Source organism: Sphaerodactylus townsendi, linkage group LG03 (assembly GCF_021028975.2).
Source record: "Sphaerodactylus townsendi isolate TG3544 linkage group LG03, MPM_Stown_v2.3, whole genome shotgun sequence".
In the NCBI taxonomy this organism is placed as follows: Eukaryota; Metazoa; Chordata; class Lepidosauria; order Squamata; family Sphaerodactylidae; genus Sphaerodactylus; species Sphaerodactylus townsendi.
In genome coordinates this window covers 167,565,607-167,587,178 of record NC_059427.1, presented here as the reverse complement: position 1 = coordinate 167,587,178, position 21,572 = coordinate 167,565,607, and the positions used below count along the sequence as shown (strand labels likewise).

General features: G+C 50.1%; 1 protein-coding gene across 1 annotated transcript in view; it reads left to right on the top strand.

Annotated features, from left to right (window-relative positions):
* Positions 1-21,572, top strand: part of LOC125428004 (filamin-A-like) — a 157,813-nt gene that overhangs the window by 101,835 nt on the left and 34,406 nt on the right. The window contains 7 exon segments of the mRNA XM_048487578.1: positions 4,294-4,541; positions 15,328-15,418; positions 15,899-16,039; positions 16,180-16,308; positions 18,163-18,336; positions 18,412-18,573; positions 18,683-18,894. Of these exon segments, the coding sequence (XP_048343535.1) occupies positions 4,294-4,541; positions 15,328-15,418; positions 15,899-16,039; positions 16,180-16,308; positions 18,163-18,336; positions 18,412-18,573; positions 18,683-18,894 (1,157 nt within the window).

Genomic DNA, 21,572 nt, shown 5'->3' with positions numbered 1-21,572 from the left:
CTTCTGCCACAATTTTCACTCCAGTTGCAAATTCTGCAGATTCTTCACAGTGGCCCAGGTGGCCGTTCCTGGGTTGTTTGGTCCTTTGCAGGACTGACTTTTTGCGCCACCTAGCATTAGTAGTTTTGTTTAATATCACAGCTGCCCGTTTCTTTAGCTGGTTATTGGCCTTTCGTTACCATTTGAGCCTCACCCAGAGGCCTAGGATGCCGTTGTTGTTGTTGTTTAATTGACCCCCCGCTCTTCCTGCTGCAGCAGCTCTCTGGAGATCTCTCTTGGCTTAGTATTTCTTGGACAGACCTCTTGAAAGCTGAGGTGCCGACTGAGCCTGGACCATCTCAGCAAGCCAAGTGGAGAGCCATTGATCTTCCCTTGTCACGGCTTCCAGCAGGCAGGCAGAACTGTCTTATCTGTTCAAGCCCTCTTACAACCAACTTTTCGTAGCCTCCCAAGTCACTTCCTGCAGCTCTAGTGACTCTTGTCAGCTCAACGCAAAGAGGTGGATCCAAGTGCTGGAGCTACGGCATGGTTTCCTAGTATGTCCTACCCAAAGGAACCTTCCTTCCCCCTCCCCAAAGAAACCTTTCCCTCGGCCCTTCATGGCTGGACTTGGCTTGCACAGTGGGTGGATGGGAAACGCGCTTGTCATCGGGGAACAGCAACAGACCTGGCCTGCACCTTTCCTTGGTCCCGCAGTGAAGGCTTTCCGCTCGAGGAGAGGATGTTGTCAGCGTTTCGGTGGCCTGGGTGGAGTTCTTTGGGCAGTTACCCCCCTGGCACCTTCCCCGCAGTGCTGAAGTACTCCTACACAGGATGGAGATGCTTTGGCCAACCCTTGAACTGTGGGAGATCCGAGTGTTTTGGCCTATAGAGAGCTCTTGGATGAGAACAGAGCGTTGTCTTCATGGCCCCGTGTGTGAGGGGAGACTCCCCTGTCGCCCTGCTGTACTACCTAAGGTAGAGAATCGGAGGAGCAGATGATACCCAGTTCTGCTTGTTCAGCAATGCCAAGTAGCAGCTCTCATCTCTCTAGTAGAGGTTGGCTAGGGAAGGGCGCGTTTTATGCCCCAGGGCCAGTGAGCCTGACCCCCACTCAAAATTCAAAGTTCAAAGACCTTTATTAGGCATTAAAACATAGCAGAACTAAGTAATCCAAATACAGTTTTACAAGATAAAACAGGTACTCCTGTTTCAAAAATGCATACATCAGAGCGAAAGAGGAGGACCAGGAAATCATTTCATAATAGTGAGCAAGAATTTGGCCACTATGTCCTGAGTTGCTTAAGACTTCTCTGTATTTCCGAGAAGATAGCCCGGTTCAATTTAAGATTAAAAGGCTTGGATGGACCAGTAAGGGATTTTACCCCTAAAAACAGGTTTGAGAATTACTAAGACCCCATGGTTAAATTTTTTGGACAAAGCTAATAAAATGTGCTCAATGACTCCTCAGAGGTTTCTGGACGAAAGTATCCATTCACAGATGCGCTTTTGCTGTGGAAAGGTACCGTGAATCTCTCTGGGGAAAAGGTTAGTGGAAATGTGTTGGTTCTCACTCTGGTCAATAGCCACCTCAGCGTAGGGTCAGACAAGATGTTTAAATATGCAGCTGTCTTGCATTTCCCGGGCATGATGTTAAAATGGAGGGGAGAGAACAGGCTCCTTGCTTTACTAACTAGATGTTGGTGTTCCTGATCGAATAGCCGTACCTTGATACAACGTTGTATCGACCCCCACTCTCAACTGCCTTTGTTTACGTCCTGAAATAAAGGGGCGCCGCGCCGCAGCAGTGCGCAAAGCCATGGCTCAATTGAGCTGTCACGGTGCTTTCCCCCGGGATGGGAGGAAGCCTGGCTTTCGTTTTGGCTGGGCTGCCACACACTGAATCTGTGCCTCTTTGGGATTCTGATGGGCAGACTTTGAGAAGAGTTTTCTCATGAGCTGAACTGCTGTGAATTGCCTGGGTAGCGGAGAGGGCCCTCAAGTCGCAGCCGGCACGAGGAGACCCTGTAGAGTTTTCATGTACGGAGGCGGTTTGCCATTGCCTGCCTCTGCGCAGCGACCCTGGGTCTCCTTGGCCGTTCCCTCCAAGTGTACTAACCAGGGCAGAGCCTGCTTAGCTTCCAAAATCTGACGAGGGCAGATTCGCCTGGGGCCATCCAGGTCAGGCAGAGACAGACAGAGGTGGTTTGCCATTGCCTGCCTCTGCATAGCAACCTTAGTGGTCTTCCTTGGTGGTCTTCCATCCAAATACTAGCCAGGCATAGTCCTACTTAGCTTCCAAGATATGACAAAATGGGGCTAGCCTGGGCAGGGCAGCTACTTTAGACCTTCTCAAAGCATTCTGGGAGCTGTAGTTCTGTGCTGTGGATTGTAATCCGCAGTAGAGATGCTCTCAGGCTTCGTAGCGCTTGGCTCCCATCTCTTTTTTCCAAATAAAAAGGTCTAGAACCATGGTGGCGAACCTTTGGCACTCCAGATGTTATGGACTACAATTCCCATCAGCCAATTGGCCATGCTGGCAGGGGCTAATGGGAATTGTGGTCCATAACATCTGGAGTGCCAAAGGTTCGCCACCACTGGGTCTAGAACATTTTAAAAATTTTTGCCAGGGGTAACAAGAAAAGGTCTTCGCGGCCAGCACATCCCTGATCACCCAAAGCTGTAACATCCTTTCTTCTTTCTTCTGCTTCTTGGCTGTAATCAGAATTCGGACTGTTGCACCCCTCCCATCTTGCTTTGGTCTTTTCCATGTGACGCTCTGAAGGGTTGCCCGTGGCCTGTACAACGGTCAGCCGTTGGGTCCTCTCCAGCTTCCAGCCTCTAAACAGGGATGAACACTCAGCGGCCCAACATTTGGTCTTGCCTCCATGAAGCCCTCGTTCCCTTAGAGCAGAGGTGTCCAACTCTGGCACTTCAGATATTTGTGGACTACAATTCCCATCAGCCCCTGACAGCATGGCCAATTGGTCATGCCAGCAGGGGCTGATGGGAATTGTAGTCCATGGACATCTGAGGCGCCAGAGTTGGGATACCCCTGCCTTAGATGTTAAAATGTCTCAGGTGCATTTCCCCGTGCACAGAGGACAAGGTTTCGAACCCCCTTCTCCCCGGCCAGAAAGAGCAGTGGAGACCCTCTCGGTTTTGTCTCTGTGTGCAACGGAGCCCTGCCTTTCTCACTCGAGCAAACCACGAGCAAATAGGAGCGAGGAGCTGACGTGTGAAAAAGGGATTGATTTTGCCCAAGCTTTAGTTGGTGGAAGTTGTTCTGTCCGATAGACGAAGCTTTCTGTAGCTGGCTTGGGGGGGAAATCCTGACTCAGGTGGCATTCTGGCCCTGCTCGTGGCTGCTCCTTCAGAATTTGGCCCCTGTTATTTTGTAAAAAACTAGCCACTGAGCCACAGGTGGTGAACACAGCTAAGAATGAGTTGGAACGATCCCCACGACAACACATAGCTGTGTTTGCAAGTAGACCCCATGTGGAAGTGTGACTTCGTGGAGTCTTCTGTGTCGGGCAGTCAACTGGGGGCAGCCAGGCGTGAGCCGATTTTTGGCCCCCCACCAGCTGCTGACTGTAGGAACAGGATTGTAGCGTGAGGCTTGCTTTCCAAACACTTTATCCGTGCTGGTGTCTGCCCACATGCAGAGGCAGCAAGCTAGCTTCGTCCAGCCTCTCCGGCTATAATGGGGGTCTTTCGGATGGCACTTCATTTGGGTTGCCAACTCCGACCTTGGGAAATTCAGAGAGATTTTGTGGGTGAAGCCTAGGGAGGGGAAGCGACTCAGCGAGACATAACTCCATAGAAGAAGAAGAGTTTGGATTTATACCCCCCTTTCTCTCCTGTAAGGAGACTCAAAGAGGCTGACAATCTCACAACAAACACCCTGGGAGGTGGGTGGGGCTGAGAATGCTCCAAAGAACTGTGACTCACCCAGCTGGCGTGTGTGGGAGTGCACAGGCTAATCTAGTTCCCCAGATAAGCCTCCACAGCTCAAGCAGCAGAGCGGGGAATCAAACCTGGTTCTCCAGTTTAGAGTGCACCTGCTCTTAACCACTAGGCCATTCCTGCTCCCACCCTCCAAAGCAACCATTTTCTCCTCTGTTGTCTGGAGATCAGTTGTAATTCTGGGAAATCTACAGGCCTCACCTGGAGGTTGGCAACTCTATATATGAGGCGGGAGCTTGAGGAGACCCCCTAGCAGACTGAGATAACTTGCTGTGCATGACCCGGGGGGGGGGGGGGGGTTGGGGCCGGGAGGGAGCTCTCTGTGCCTAATGGTCTCCCTTCTGCTAGGAGCGGGCATCGGCCCCACCATCCAGATCGGGGAGGAGACAGTGATCACAGTAGATGCCAAGGCAGCAGGGAAGGGCAAGGTGACCTGCACCGTGTGCACGCCCGACGGCACAGAGGTGGACGTAGACGTGGTGGAAAATGAGGACGGCACTTTCGACATCTTCTACACGGCGCCCCAGCCGGGCAAATACGTCATCTGTGTGCGCTTCGGAGGAGAGCATATTCCCAACAGTCCTTTCCAGGTTACGGTGAGTCTCGGCGTGGTTCGGAAGGGGGCGTGGCTCATGGCCTCAGCCGTGGCTCAGTTCCGTGGCAGAGCCGACTGAACGCGACCAAAGCTACGTGGGTAGCTTTGGGAAGCCGCGTGGCTGGCGGGTCCATCTTCGCCCCGTGGTCCGGGCGCGAAGCAAGGCGTAAAACGGAAGCAGTTGGGGCATTAAAAACTTGGTTGTAGTTGGGGTGCTGTGTGGTTTCTGGGCTGTATGGCCGTGTTCTAGCAGCATTCTCTCCTGACGTTTCGCCTGCATCTGTGGCTGGCATCTTCAGAGGATCCTCTGAAGATGCCAGCCACAGATGCAGGCGAAACGTCAGGAGAGAATGCTGCTAGAACAAGGCCATACAGCCCGGAAACCACACAGCATCCCAGTGATTCCGGCCGTGAAAGCCTTCGACAATACATTGGTTGTAGTTGTGGCAAAAACGCTACATGGCTGGTGACTGGGATATTTAGAAGGTCCCTTTCTCCCAAATGATCCTGGCTGAGAATTACGATAAAAGGAAGGAGCCCTCCTTACTGGCCCGTCAATCGAAGAAGCTCCTCTGGCGATCGCCCAAGACGGGGCCTTTTCAGTGGCATCCCCACAATTACGGGGCCCCTCCTCAGAGAGGTGTGTCTGGCTCCCTCGCTTTCAGTCTGCAGAAGGCGGTTTTATTGAGGGCTGTATTTGATTAAAGCAATCCCAAGCTGAGGTTTTCAATTCGGGCTTTCTGTATTCTGTTTTTATGCATTCCAGCCACATCGTAAGCCTCCTTGAGCTGCATGCGGAAGAAAGGTGGCTAATAAGCGTTTTAGATCACGATAATTAAATCGGATTATCTACTGGCAGAGTGGGGAAGGCATCTAAAATGCAAATCAGCCCAGATATTGTTGTTGTTATTTATTAAATTTAATAGACCACCCTACCCCCAAAGGGCAGCAGCTCTGTGAGGTTAAAATGGGGCAGGCTGTACCGGCCTTTCCCCAGAGAAGGGCCAAGAGGATCCTTGGAGTAGAGCCGTGGGACTTGAGAACTTTAGCTAGTCAGATTCCTGTGTTTCCTCCGTTTGCCTTTTTAGATAGTGGGCAGATACCTTTTTGAGCCTGCAGTCACCTTTTGAATTCTGCTATGCTGTGGGGGTGCAGCAACAAAATGACTGCTGCAGGAGGCGGAGCCAGCCACAATATGGTCACCACAGCTTTATTTTAGTAACACGGGGCAGATCCAATCAGAAGCCTTGCTGGGCGAAAGTCCTACCTGGCTCCACCCACTTCCTAAAAACATGTTGATGGGTGCCTGAAAAGTGCCAGTGGGCACCACGTTGGAGACCCTTGTTTTAAATCATCCAGATTTATTTATTTGCGGGAGACGTTGCTGCAAGGGAGTGTATAATGCAGCCGCTGAACATGCGGCGTTCTTATCCTTGGTCCTCTAGGCCTGAAAAACATAGGTGACAGATATCTCAGTATGCCAGCCCCCCCAGAATTTGAAAACAGAGATTCTGTTCAGGTTGAATGCTCCATGTTCTCAAGGGTGCAGTTCAAAGAAATTCTGCTTCAATAGAGCAAATTCTGAAGCATGAATGTATGGGCACCGGGGGAGAGGGACCCATGCCAAGCGGAGAGTTTCCACGGCCTTCCACCCGAAGGCCTGCAGGACTCTTTGCCAAGCCTATCCCACAGGTGCCTTTTCTCCACAGCCTTGGGGGTTAGACGCTTGTTCTTAAAACTGAGTGTACTCTGCACGGAGACAGAAGGAATACTCTTGGGAGCCAGAACAGGTTGTCCAGTTCGTGTTTCCGTTTCTGCTGCCCACACTGAATCACAGTCTGGCTCCAAGCACCTGACAGATTAATATTCCACTCAGGGTAATCCTTCTTCCAGCAGGTTTTGTGTTCCCGTCGCTCTCGCCCTTTCCTGGTATTGTTCTGATCGGCTGTGCATTCATGCTTTTTTAAACCTCTTGCAGCCAGAGCAAGCGAGAAAGGAGACACCCCCCCCCCCCACCCAGGCGAGAGAGCTGACGTACACATTACACAGGCGTGGACAAATTGTTTGGCTCGTGCCACTTCGGAGTGTAGGTGGGGGACTGCATTTTTCTCTCTCCTCCATACAATCCCCGCATATAGTAAGCGAAACAGCGCCAGAAATTTAGCGTAGCTCTCATCCGGGAAACTCTTTGCAGGGGGAGAGGCATTTTAAAAACAAAAATTCCCACTGAAGCAATGCAGTTCAGGGTAGAAGAAGAAGAAGAGTTTGGATTTATATCCCCACTTTCTCTCCTGTAGGAGACTCAAAGGGGCTGACAATCTCCTTGCCCTTCCCCCCTCACAACAAACACCCTGTGAGGTAGGTGGGGCTGAGAGAGCTCTGAGAAGCTGTGACTAGCCCAAGGTCACCCAGCTGGCGTGTGTGGGAGTGTACAGGCTAATCTGAATTCCTCAGAGAAGCCTCCACAGCTCAGGCGGCAGAGCTGGGAATCAAACCCTGTTCCTCCAGATTAGATACACGAGTTCTTAACCTCCTACGCCACTGCTGCTCACTTGCATAGGCATAACTTGACTCTGCACTCCGAATATAAAACCTACTTTACTTCACAGGGTGGCGACAGCCCATCAATGCAATATTCACAATTCAAACATAGTTAATATACAGTAAAGCAGTTAAAATGACTCAAAACTGATTAATAAGCAATTGACGTTATAAATATGCAGAAAATTTACACTCCGTTATTCCCTGTCCTGCTTCTCAAGTGGGAATATAATCTGATAATTCCAGCTACATCAAAAGGAACTCATCCATCCCCTAAGCTCAGTTTACTCAATAAAAAGGAAGGAGAAAAATGAAAGGAAGGAGAGAGGTGGACGAAGAAAAGGATAGAAGAGGGAGGGAGGGGTACTAGAAAGCACAAAGTTTCAGAGGGCAACCATTTTTTTAGTTTATTTTATTCTACTTACAGGTGGCCCTTCCTTTGCTGTCTCAGGGTAGCTTCCAACATGAAATAACAATAAAATCGATAACAATACATCGAAACACGAACATGAAATAACAACAGTAAAATTGATAACACATCAATACAGCCCATAACCACCTATAGCCACTCCTCCAGGTAGTATTAAAACTTTAACAAAGTTAAAGCAGAGAGATTTCTCTATGCTTCTCGATCATACAGGTGTAAGGGAGGGGAATAAATTGTGGGCTGCAGTACAACCCCTAGATCAGGGGTAGGGAACCTGCGGCTCGAGAGCCGTATGCGGCTCTTCTGCCCTTGCACTGCGGCTCCACAAGCCGAGCCGCTGGCCCCATCCTTGCCCGCCCTGCTGCCTGCAGGGCGGGCGCATCCATGTGCTTCTCAGAATGAGCAGATTAAAAGGTTTAAAAAACCCCAATATATATAGTGTTATTTTAAATGTCAAAAATTATTTGTGGCTCCAAGTGTTTTCTTTTCCCGTGGAAAACGGGTCCAAATGGCTCTTTGAGTGTTAAAGGTTCCCTACCACTGCCCTAGATTCTAGGAGTATGAGTCCAATGTGATTTAGGGGATATGAGCTTTCAAGAGTGAGAGCTCCCGTACCCTCCCCCTCCCCAAAATCTTGCTAGTCTCTTAGGTGCTGCGGGACTTGAATTTAGAAAGTGCAAAGCAAATGGGACAGGCACGCTGGCATTTGTGTTTTGAAGCGCCATCCAAGTGTTCCGCAGAGCGTGTACTTCTGACTCATCTCTTGGCTTGTCTGCTGTCCTGTGTCAAACGTTAGTCACTGTTTCCAGATCCCAGTACAAAAGCAACCCTCTGGCTCTGCACAGTTGGCTGAGTGGGTGGGGTGGCTGGGGTGGCGTTGCAGAGGACAATGTTCCCCTTCTGGTTATTGGCTCCCAGCGCCTTTTGAAAGATGTGCACAAGCATCCCACCGCCAGAGAAATCTGACTGCATGGAAAGCAGTGAATGACGCTCCCCTTCGAGAACAAAACTGGCGTTTCCCCGTTCTTTGAGCACAAATCTCTGCCGGCTGGGACAGGCGCGGGGGAAAAAAATCCGTTGGAAACCTTGCAAAAGTTATTGCTGCTCTTCAGCCACTCAAGACTGGTTGAACATTTAGCAAACACGTATTTCAGTGCGCTGAGTATTTTGTGTAAAATGTCGCCCTTGGTACAGATAAACCTTGTATAGCTTACCTTTTTATGGCAGGCTTCGGGTGGAGTCTGAGAGCTTTTCTGAGCGCTTTCCCGGCTGGCCATTCATATTGGGGCTCCTTCCACTACTGGGCCTATGTTTCAGGTCTTCATGTAGCTCAGGGATCCCCAAGCATTTTGAGCCCGCAGGCACCTTTGGGGTTCTGACACTGTGTGGTGGGTACAGCCACAAAATGGCTGCCGCAGGAGGTGGAGTCAGCCACAAAATGGCTGCCATGGGAGGTGGAGTCAGCCACAAAATGGCTGCCATGGGAGGTGGAGTCAGCCACAAAATGGCTGCCATGGCTTACCTTCAGTCGCATGGTGAAGATCCTTGTGCGGTGGGAGTGGTTGCAGCCAAGGCAGGGTTTTAATGAATCTGAGCTGCCAATCAGAAGCCTTCCTTCGCCAGAAACCCCAGCTAACCCTGCCTATATGTGTTGAGGATGTAGGTCAGTGATGGCGAACCTTTTTGAGACCGAGTGCCCAAATTGCAACCCAACCCCCACTTATTTATCGCAAAGTGCCCCCACAGCAATTTAACCTGAATGCTGAGGTTTTCGTTTAGAAAAAAACAGTTGGCTCCCCCTTCCTCCCGCCCCACCTGCTCAAGAAGAGGCCAGCCTGCTGTAGCCTCCAGCAAGTCCCGCGCGCACTGCTCTGTGACTCTCTAGCATCTCTGCCTCCTCTGCACCCCCCCCCCCCGGGCAGCAGCTACCCAGAGCACAGGCACCAGGCCCGCCAGCCGAGTCCTCCCTACTCACTGCGGTGCGTGCACATTGTGCTCAGTGGCCCAGGCCAGCCTAGATGTGTGTGTGTGTGCCCACAGAGAAGGCTCCGAGTGCCACCTCTGGCACCCGTGCCATAGGTTCGCCATCACTGATGTAGGTCATCTGGAGATGGGCTTGTATATGACTGTGCCTGAAAATCTGCTCAGCACGTAAACCTCGGGTGTGTTTCAAATGGTTGTCGAACACTGTCTTTTCAAAAACGATACTACCCTGATGCCCGAAGAAGGGTCAGGATGGAAAAATCCAGTTTGTGGTTAAGTTCTTCAAAAGAAAGTGTGCTAAAATGGTTTTTGAAAGGCCAGGCATCCTAGAACTGCAAAATCCTGCATTCGCCGTGCAAAATGGTGGGGGAGGGGTGGAACTGATCCCAAATGCCACGTTCTTTAGTTTGCATTTATTTCTGGACAGAAGGCCGGCGTTTTGCCTGCCTATGTCTTGGTGCTGGCAGCAGCCCGGGCTTTCTTTCGTGCACTTCAGAGCCCGTAGCAGGTGCCACGCCCAGCCTCTGGATACCTGGAAGGAGAGTCCACGCATGCTTGGCCCCAGGCGCCACAGGTGGCTGTCAGTCTCACGAATACGCTCAAGTCCCTGGGTATCCTAGCACCAAGTTACTTAAACCAGTTGACAGAACTTGCCCTCTTGAGATGCTTGGTTTGGATTTGAATAGTGGGTTGCAGGTTTGCGAGGGGTGGGGGATGACTCCTCCACTAAATGCTTTTCCAAAGTTGTGGAGTTGTGTATTTTGTTTCTGGGGGCTACAGGTGTGCAGTAACACACACTAAACTGCATCTGGGGCAGGTCGTGTCCCGGGAAGGCAAATAGCTCTATCCCAGGGGTCTTCAAACCATGGCCCTCCAGATGTTCAGGAACTACAATTCCCATCAGCCCTGCTACTTGGCCATGCTGGCAGAGGCTGATGGGAATTGTACTCATTCTGGCCTCTGGAGAACTTCCTGAACTGACCCTGCTCTATCCCCTCTGAGATGCTTTAAGTGGGGAAAACCTAGTTGAAAAGGACCGGGTGAGGGTTCCGAATGAACACCGAAGTGCTGTGACGACACGCTGGCCCCGAGCCGGTCTCTCCATCCTTCCGTTCTAACATTCTCGCCCCCCCCCCTCCACCCCATTCCCGCCACAGGCTCTGGACGGTGAGCGCACGACCCCCCAGCAGATGGCGCAGCCGATGCGCGCCCCACCCTACCCGTACCCGCCTGGTGCACAGCAGCCTTGGGGACCGACCGTAACAGTTCAGTTTCTCGGAGGGGGAAAGCTAGCTCTGCATTCTGGGCAGGGGAGTCGCCCTGTGGATTTCAGTCGCTTGCTTTCACGCTCTCTGGCTCTGCTTGGGGCTGGGCCGCTTCTTGCTGAAACCAGCCCGCGTTTTTCTGTATCCCGAGTCCCCCCTAAAAGGTTTTTTTCCCTTCTGTGCCACTCAGAGTAGCTTTTTGCTGATCCCAAAACAGCACTGGCAGCTGTGGATTCACCCACACGGTACTGGATATTGTGCCGACGCTGCACTGTCTCAGTCTTTGACAGGCGCATGTTCTTGTGTGGGCAAGAGAAATCTGTTTGCAAATATAGCGCAGAGTCCCCAAAGCGCTCTTTGAATCCTGACACAAAATGGCCACCATGGGGCACAGAGCCATACGCATGGAGGAAGGCCGAATGCAGGGGAGACAGCAAACTCTTTTACAAAATTATTTTAATCTGCACGGCCTATCGCAGTGACGGTGAACCTTTTCGAGACCAAGTGCCCAAACTGCCACCCAAAACCCACTTATTTATCTCAAAGTGCCAACATGGCAATTTAATCTGAATACTGAGGTTTTAGTATAGGAAAAACAGTTGGCTCCTAGGCACGTGTTACTCGGGAGTAAGCTTGGTGGTAGTCAATGGCTTTGCTTTGAAGCAACTGTGCAATGCTTCGAATGGGTGAATCACGACCCTAGGAGGATTTACTCTGAAGCAAGCCCCATTGCCAGCAACCGAGCTTACTCCCAGGTAAAGGATCATGCTTTAGTTCTTCTCATGAAAATCAGTAGGGTTTAGCAGCGCTTAACAGGGTTACCTACACTGCTTCCCCAAAACTAGGTCTTAGGTTTAATGCTAATAATCTCCCTGAAATAATTGCACTATTATCACACGACGAGCTCTGTGCACACGTGCCCACAGAGAGGGCTCTGAGTGCCACCTCTGGCACCCGTGCCATAGGTTTGCCACCACTGGCCTATCGGATCTACAGAAGCCCTACTGGGCAGGAGGCCCCGTGCCCCCCCACTTCCTGCAAACACTTGGTCAACCCCACATGCACCATGTTGGGGTCCCCTGTTATAGCGCAACAGCTAAAGAGGTGTAGGTGAAGCTTACGTTTAGCAGAAGATGGGGCGGAGAAGCAGAGTTGCTCTCTGAATTGGTTGTGGTGGGCTTTCCGGGCTTTCTGAGCTGTGTATCACAGAGGGTAAGAGACACCACGTGTAACAGCCTTCCCTCTGTGATACACCTCTGAAGATGCCAGCCACAGGTGCAGGCGAAACGTCAGGAACAAGATCCACCAGACCACGGCCACTCAGCCCGGAAAACGCCCCACAACCAGTTGAATCCGGCCGTGAAAAGCCTTCGGCTCTCTGAATTCTTTGGGAGTCAGAATATTGCTAAGGGAGGCAGAATGATAAGACTTTCAACATTGGACAGCTGGCATCCACACATTTGGGCACGTTCCGAATCTTGCAAGTTTAACACCCCCTCTCCCTGCTCCATCCACTCTCCACCAAAAGAGTGATCGGTAACTTGAGTCCCTGGAGGACCAAAATGGGACTACAGTACTTCAGAAAAAATTGGTTCCCTCCGCAGGGAAATCCCACTTTGGGACTCCTTGGGAAGAGATGGTCACACCCTTGTTAGCTCAGCCGGCAGCTCTTAGGGCCAGCTCTGGTGGAAGTCATTCAGGACTGCTGTGGGATGAGGCCTGCCCCCCCCCCCCCCCGGCTGTGCTTATTCCCAGGAATTCACAACAGCTTCTGAAAAGGCTGGCTGCTGCGTCACGGACGCGTCCTTCTCATCCCGTTTCCCCCTCCGCTAAACCAGCTTTTCACAGTTGCCTTTGGAAGCTTACGTAGCTTGTAGGATCCGAGGGATCAAGGGGGCATATTTTGAAGCCGGGTCTCCCAGCTGCTGCCAGCTCTTGGCCCAATTTAAATCAACTGCCGTCCCTCCTGCAGGGTGACTGGCCGTCTCCCCTTGCCCCTTGGATAGGGCCACCTGGCCTGGGGCTGCCGTGGCAGGACTTCAGCTAGGGACACAGCATTGCTGTCAACTGACCGGCTGGACTCCGTGTAGCCTTTATTCCTTTGCAAGCTTACACAGAGCTTTTTGCTGGGCGGGGGGACCCGCAAGTGCTTCCCTTGACCTGTGAGGTCCCCGGCAGATCCTTTTCCAGCTGCGGTTCTGCCTGCCCCCCCACCCCGCCTCCCCCCACCTTCAGCGCTCACGCCAGCGGACTTCTTCGCCTCCAGCTTTCCAGCACCTGAATTCCAGGGAGGGAGGAGCCCCCCAGAATGCAACAGGGCTGGGTCTTTTCTCAGGGTGTCTTTGTCTGAGATCATGTCCCTCTGGGGTTGCCAGCTCTGGGCGGGGGGACACCTGGAGGTTGGGGGCGGGGTTTGGAAAGTGGGGGGCCTTAGTGGAGTCGGTTGCCATGGAGCCCACCCTCCAAAACAGCCATTTTTCTCCCGGCGAGTCAATGAACTTTGTCGCCTGGAGATCGATTGTAATTAGCGGGAGATCGCCAGGTCGCCCCTGGAGTTTGGCAACCTCATGTCCCTCCATCTCTTGATGCAGGGCGGGCGGGGCCATCACGCTTCGTGTTGTCTTTGTCGACGCCTCCACTGCTGGGATTGTTGAGCCGTGTCCGAGTCTGAACTGGAGAAAGGGTGTTTGTGTGTGAAGCGTATTGTGCTGCATCGCTTCCTTCCTTTGGTGGCAAGAATAGTCCATTTTGGAAACTGAGGAAAGGGGGAAATCTATGAATGAACACGTGCGTCTTAAGGAACGTCTAAGAAACCGGACCGAAAAAATATATACAAGACTCACGTATGCTGCTATAGTGGCTTCAATGTATTATACACTCATATTTCTCACAAGATTGCATATATATTTGTATGGTTTTAACTGGTTGCATTGCTTATTGAAGATGGAGCACTGAAGAAGGCATCGAAAAGCTTTAGTTACGCGACTAGCTTCTGCTTGCTGATTGTTTCTCCACTTGGGGACTAGGCTCCTATAAATGGACTACGGAAGGAGATCACGTAAGAATTCAGCCACGTATCCAAAACAGTAATACACACTGAAGGATAAGAACCTTGCAAATATAAGGAGAATACCATTAATTTGGATATGGACATATGAAGAGCAAGATTGTTCATTTTTCATGATACGTTTGGACTGAGGCGGGTGCAGAATTGTGTTTTGCTTATAAGGAGTGATTACAACGGCTCCTTCCGAGGAAGTCTATTGAGGAATAGAAATATTAATAAGCATTGTGTATATTGCATTTTATGTATGTTGAGAAATATGAGTGTATAATACATTGAAGCCACTATAGCAGCATACGTGAGTCTTGTATATATTTTTTCGGTCCGGTTTCTTAGAAAGGGGGAAATCCCCACTGCTGCTCCTTCAGGGCTACTGAACAAGACCTGGGAAGGCAGACAGAGATGGCGAGGCAGTTTCCGACACGGGTGGGTGGATTGAAGCTGATCGGCCCCGGGTGAAATCAGGGCCGTTTAGAGACGAAAATATTCTGTTTGTCTAAAGCAGCTGAGTTGCTTTTCTAAGCGGACCAGGAGCCCCGGGGTTTTTTTGGCTGCAAGACTTGCATTTTTGCAAGGGCCAGCTGGACCCAGCGGAGGGTGGGACAGTCTGCCTCAGATTGGGGCTATGCAGCATGAAAGATCAGGTAGGGAGAGAGTGCCACTTCTATACAAATTGAGCACTGCCCCTGGCGGCTTTCCATTGATATTAGGGCTGTGCATGACCTTCCTATCCCTATGACCAGGACAGCCCATTTGGCCATGGGGGTAGACCTGGGCTATTACCCAAGAAAGGGGGGGGGGGTGTGCTGTCAAGATGGTTCCATGTAGCGCAAAGGAGTGTCGTTGGTGGCTCCAAAAAGCAGAATTGGATGCTTCTGCAAGAAGCATAAGTTGTCTGGCTATCAACTCGTTCGCAATCTGATTGCGGCGGTTTTCCGAAGCAGTTGCAAACGCAAGCTGCCGGTTTCTGCTAATATTTGTGGGGGTTTTAAAGCCCAGCTTCTGAAAGAGAAAGCATATCATAACTGTTGCTTTCTGAATCATAGATTACATATGCCAAAGCTACGAGACTGAGTTATGGATTGTAGAATTCCCCCCTGAGTCTGGTGTTGGGAGCTGTGTCTGGAGTAGAAAGTGAAGATGACAGTTTGACAGGCAGACTCCAGCACCTGAGATGCGGTGACTGAAAGACCCACCTTAGAACACATGTTTAGTTAAAAAGCTCTGGTTTGAAAACTGTGAGGAGTTCCAGTTTGCAAGGGCAGGAGGTGATGAAAACCTGAATTCCGGGCAGACTGAAACCCTGAGCAGTTCTCCCTCTTGGCTGCATTGATCACCCAGGTGTGACTACAGCCTGGACGGGAGGCTAGAAAGAGGCTTTCTCGGGTTGTCCTTGTCTGCTCCATGTTCCATCCCTGTTTCCCCGTCCTTCTGTGTTGCCTCCGGCCTTCCAATTCGATTCTCAACTCTGTTGGGGGTTGGGGACGGGGTCCCTCTTGTTTTCTAGGCTACGGATCGTCCTGTGAACGGGTTGGATGCTGGACTGCGACCTTTCGACTTGGTCATCCCTTTCACCATCAAAAAAGGAGAGATTACAGGTAACGGGGGGGAAGTTGGAGTTCGGAGCGACCAGGTCTTCCCAATCCTAAACTGAGTTTTGCAAGCACTGGAAGTTAATATCGGTGTGAGGTTGTGCCGTTACGTACAGCCGTCAACTTCCTTGAGCCTCCGGGTGCCTTTGGAACTCTGACACAGCAAGGGCGCCGTGACTGATTGGCTGCTGCAGGAGGCGGAGCCAACCACAAAATATCGAGCCAAGTTATATAGGACTCTAATGGTAACTCTTCAGTGTTACTGGCTCTCTTTAGCAGGATAGCTTTCAATCGGCACAGTCAGTCCAAAGCAAGCCCTGCTGGGCAAATGCCCCACCTAGCCTCACCCACGGGGCCCAAAAGCACCAGGTTGGAGGTCCCTGCTGTATAATCTCATGGGTTTCCAGCAAGGGGTACTCAGAGTTGAGAATCAGAGTTGAGAATCAGCCCAGCAGAGCCCGCGAGTGTTTCTTCCTATTCCTGCAGGGGAGGTGCGCATGCCTTCTGGGAAAGTGGCGAAGCCAGACATCACAGACAACAAGGACGGCACCGTGACAGTGCGGTACGCCCCCACGGAGGCTGGCTTGCACGAGATGGACATCCGTTATGACAGCATGCATATCCCAGGTGATTTGGGGGGCCGGGGCGGGGGAGGAATCGTGACTGACAAATTCTCAGGAATTGATGGCCGGGTGGGGGGGGGCGGGTCGGTGCAGGCGGGCAGGCAATTTGTCAAGAATGCAACGTGCTTCCTTCTGCCTTTGTAGGTAGCCCTCTGCAGTTCTACGTGGACTATGTCAACAGTGGCCACGTGACCGCTTATGGACCAGGGCTCATCCATGGGGTGGTTAACAAGCCAGCCGTCTTTACAGTCAACACAAAAGATGCGGGTGAAGGTGAGTTAAAGAGCAGGTCGTCAAGTCCACCCCTTGGGGAGTCCCGTCCGGCATTGGCCAGTGCCCAGGGTCTTTCCATCGTGGCTTCTGCTCTGTGGAACGGGCCCCCCCAAGTGAAGAGGGAGGCTGCCTCTTCCGGAGGCGCTGCAGGGTCTACCTCTTTGCCAGGATTTTTTGAGGGGGCTTGAATGGCTGGCGTCTTTTAAGGGCACAGGGAAAGAGAGAGGTGGGATTCACTATTTTTATTTTTGGTTGCAAGTGATGATGTTTTGCTGTTATTGCCAGCCACCTTGAACCACAAACAAAGGTGGGGTAGAAATATTTTAATAATGACAACCTTGTACGCTTTAGGACAGTGATGGCGAACCTTTTTGAGACCGAGTGCCCAAACTTCAACCCAAAACCCACTTATTTATCGCAAAGTGCCAACATGGCAATTTAACCTGAATACTGAAGTTTTCATTTAGAAAAAACGGTTGGCTCCGAGGTGTGTGTTACTCGGGAGTAAGCATGGTGGTAGAAGGTGGCTTTGCTTTGAAGCAACCATGCCACTCTTTGAGTGGGTAAATCACGACCCTAGGAGGGTTTACTCAGAAGCAAGCTCTATTGCCAGCAACTGAGCTTACTCCCAGGTAAAGGATCGCGCTTTAGTTCTTTGCATGAAAATCAGTGGGGTTTAACAGCGCTAAACAGGGTTACCTACACTTCTTCCCCAAAACTAGGTCTTAGGTTTAAGGCTAATAATCGAGCCCAGCAGCCCAGGCCAGCCTAGATGTGTGCGTGGGGGGGCGATTTCCCCCCCACATGATGAACTCTGTGTGTGCCCACAGAGAGGGCTCTGAGTGCCACCTCTGGCACCCGTTCCATAGGTTCGCCATCACTGCTTTAGGAACTAGAGACATTCCTAGTCCAAATCTTATTAATTGGGAGCACGTTGGGCGGCTGTGCCTTCTGCAACTCTGTGCATGGGCAGAGAACATCTGGGCAATATTTTCATGTACAGCCAGCGGTGGAGGATCTTCGTTCTCTCACAGCTGCAATGATAGGGGGTTTTTTTGGTTAGGTTGTTCTTTTACTTCGAATTAAGATCGAACATAGAAGTCGTTGTGAAGTTTGCGTACATCAGTATCCATTCGATTTTACAGCATCTTCAATTCTGATCATAATTTTTAAAGCTCGAGATGTTAAAATACGAGTCCAGTGGGTTGTCCTTCTCCACATCGTCCTTTTAAATTCTAATTACCATATATAAGTTATTGGTTTGTATAACTATCCAAGTCCTCAATTAGTATAATCCCAAAAAATCTTTTGCATCTCACTATGAATTATAATCCATTATTTTCGGGCTCTTGGACACACCCACCACCTATCAGAGCCTGGCTGGAGTCAGGGATGGGCAGACTATAAATATAATAAAATAACAAGAGTTAATAAATATGTTGCATCTGTAGTTTGTCCTTTCTGACATTTTGCACTAAAGCTTTTCTCTACTTTAGCTATATCTTTAGGGGTTGTGTACCATCGAAAACAAAAACATTTTAACCAGTTTTCTCTTTTAACATCTGACATCTTGTGAATTGTATTTCTTTAGTCTGCAGTGATAGTGTTTGAGGACAGTGCACAGGAGAAGGATCTTGGAGGCACTAGTAAAACAGGCAGGGTCCACGGGGCAGGCCAGCCTGCAGATTTACATGCTCAGCTGTGCAAGTGAGAATTCTCCTTTCCTTGGACTGCTTTTGTGTGGAATCTCTCTACAACTTTCATCGCTGAGTAAATGGTAGTCCTCCTGTTGACTGGTCTGGTTGCCAGGACTAACAGACCTCTTTCCATCTACTGTCCCTTTTTTTTTGGTAGGTGGCCTGTCTCTGGCCATAGAAGGTCCCTCAAAGGCCGAGATCAGCTGCACCGATAACCAGGACGGCACTTGCACAGTGTCGTATCTTCCCGTTCTTCCTGGGGACTACAACATCCTGGTGAAATACAATGACAAACACATCCCAGGGAGTCCCTTCACATCCAAGATTACTGGTAAGTCTTGGGACGCATATTGGAGGGCATGGCCCATCAGGGCAGCCTTTGGGAAAATGCATCTTTTTGTTGCAGGAGACGACACAATGCGCATGTCCCACCTCAAAGTGGGCTCTTCTGCCGACATCCCCTTAAACATCACGGAGACGGACCTGAGCCAGCTGACGGCCACCGTGGTCCCACCTTCTGGCCGCGAGGAACCTTGTTTGCTCAAAAGACTACGCAACGGTCATGTTGGTAAGTGGGAGAGTCCTCTGCCTCCGGGCCTGGCTGCCTTCCTCGCTGGCTGGCGAGGAGCGCAGGGCTGGGCTAACACCTGAAGGCTTTTATTCTTCCTGTTCCGCAGGGATTTCCTTTGTCCCCAAAGAGATTGGGGAGCACATTGTCAACATCAAGAAGAATGGACTGCACATCCCCAACAGCCCCATTACAGTGATGATCAGCCAATCAGAAATCGGGGACGCCAGCCGTGTGAGGGTGTCAGGCCCAGGTCTCAGCGAGGGCCGGACCTTCGAACCGTCCGAGTTCATCATTGACACGAGAGATGCTGGTACGCATGCGACTTTTATTAATTAATTAATTAATTAATTAATTAATTAATTAGGCTTATATACCGCCCAACCCCCAAAGGGCTTTTAAGTCAGAAACTGTGCAGCGTTGAAGTTTTTCCTTACAAACTGGTATAAGCCAATGGCTACTAATTTATCTTACTTGTTTGTTTAACCTCAAGAGTTGTAAGGGACCGTCAGAGTCATCTGGGCCAACCTTCTGTCAATGAAAATATCCCTACCACAATTATAAGATTGGGGGACGGTACAGAAATATATCTGCATCAAATCCAGAAACTGTACACAACCAAACCTTTCCCATGATCCGACTATATTGCCTAAGTCCTCAAATAAACTATTCACATTACCAACGATCTAACCTTCACAAAAGTATACGCGATTAAGGTTACTCGAGTCCTTTGTCCTTTAGTAACAATAATTCCAAAAAGCCTTAAGTGAACATCTCAACAGAAGAGAGTTTTCTGCAGAGCGGAACAAAAGAAAACAAGACTGTTGGATTTAACTTCTGTAGAAGGATTGCTGAAACTAATTTTACCAGAAGCTTGTTAAAGATTGAAGTTTAGGAGATACTAAGCAGTTTAGGAGATACACAGGCTCCAACCAGGATGTCTGAATTTGCCTTTCTTCCCACCAAAAAGGACTTTTCAGCATTATTGTTACTAAAGAACAGTAACTAAAGGACTCGAATATCCTTAGTTGCCTATACATTTGTGAAAGAAAGACTCAACACGTTTGTAATGTGAAACGATAATATCCCTGGCAACCGGTATCCATTTGATACGGTGATGAACAATTCACCCCACGGGGGAGTTTGTTCTACTGTCACACACACATCGTTGATGAAACCTCCTTTGCTGAAGTTTACATCCACTATCCATCCAATACAACTGAAAACATATCCGCCCCATCCTCCACATGGCATCCCTTTTGGTATCGGATGGTGGCAATTACATCACCTCGCAAGCATCTCTTCTCCAATGTAGAGATTCTCAGCTCCCTCAACATCTTCTCGTAGGTCATGGTCCCCAAACCCCTCACCAACTCTGTTCACCCTTCAGTCATCGGTGCCCTTGTATTGGAGCATAAGAAAGGCAATACACTTTGATAACACTAGTAGTCAGTCCAGAACTCTGGGCTATTAAATCAGTTGTCCTGGCTCCCCAGATTTGTTCCTAAAGATACTCAAAGCCCACCACCCAATCAGTTCCCTCCTCTGGTAGGGGGGTGGCAGCATTCGGGCGTTGCTGCTTAGAAATGAGCGTGCTTGTTTTCATGGTCACTAAGTATATAAGCATAGTTGAAGGGCAGTCTTCATTGGAATGACTCCCCCTGAAACCTGCAGTTCTTGCCTTGGTGGAATTGCTGATTATGTGGATGAGGCCTAGCGTAGAGGTGGAGGGGAGAGTGTTTTGCTAGCCTGGGGAATGTCAAATGCTTAGAACCAGGAAGCTGCTGACTCTCATCCATACCAGCTGCACCATACAGAGTTTATAAAGATGAATGAAGTGCCAAAATTGCCTTTCAAAGCTCAAGAAGCAAGTAAGTTCCCAGCCCTTAGAAGCAACCCTGTGAGGTCAGGCCATGGCTCCATGTAGTCCAGGAGTCCCCGGCGTCTTTGAACCTGCAGGCACCTTTGAAATTCTGACGCAGCACAATGAGCACGGCCACAAAATGGCTGCTGAAGAAGGCGGAACTACCAACAAAATGTTTAGAGCAGGGGTCTTCAAACTACGGCCCTCCAGATGTTCATGGACTACAATTCCCATCAGTCCTGTCATTGGGCCATGCTGGAAGGGGCTGATGGGAATTGTAGTCCGTGAACATCTGGAGGGCCATAGTTTGAAGACCCCTGGTTTATTTTATTTATTTATTTATTTCTTCAATTTATATACCGCCCGATCCCCGAAGGGCTCCGGGCGGTTTAGAGTGAGTTCAGACTCGAGTTCAGACTCGAGGCCTAATGTCTTAGGATGGAACGTGAATTCAGACTCGGGGCCGAATGATTCCCACAGAATCCTATGATTTTTCAATATTGAAACCAAAATCTGACCCGTTGGATTGTCAATTGACTCGTTTGCTCTTAAGAACATAAGAACATAAGAAAGAGCCTGCTGGATCAGACCAGAGTCCATCTAGTCCAGCATTCTGCTACTCGCAGTGGCCCACCAGGTGCCTTTGGGAGCTTACATGCAGGAGGTGAAAGCAATGGCCTTCTGCTGCTGCTGCTCCTGAGCACCTGGTCTGCTAAGGCATTTGCAATCTGAGATCAAGGAGGATCAAGATGGGTAGCCATAGAGGATAGAGGAGAATCAAGATTGGTAGCCAAACTTCTCTTTCAAATGAGTTGTGCATATTTAGCGCTATAACAACCCAATAGAAATCACACTGAAGGAGGCTCGCAGCGGTGGCTGTTTGCTTTCAGATGAAGTCTTGTTATAAGTGTAATATAGGTCCAAACCCACAAGCAATACAACAGTACCACGAGGGACCTGAAAGACTGACCCTAGTAACACTGATAAAAGTTTTCTGCAGAAGTTGTTAAAGCTAGAAAAATAGACTACCGAGAGTTTTTTTGTGACTTTGAAGTGGTGCCGCGTTGCCCCAAGGAAGGCGAGGCGGAGATGATATCATCTGGTGGAGAGCGCCAGCAGCAGGAAGCGCGGGATC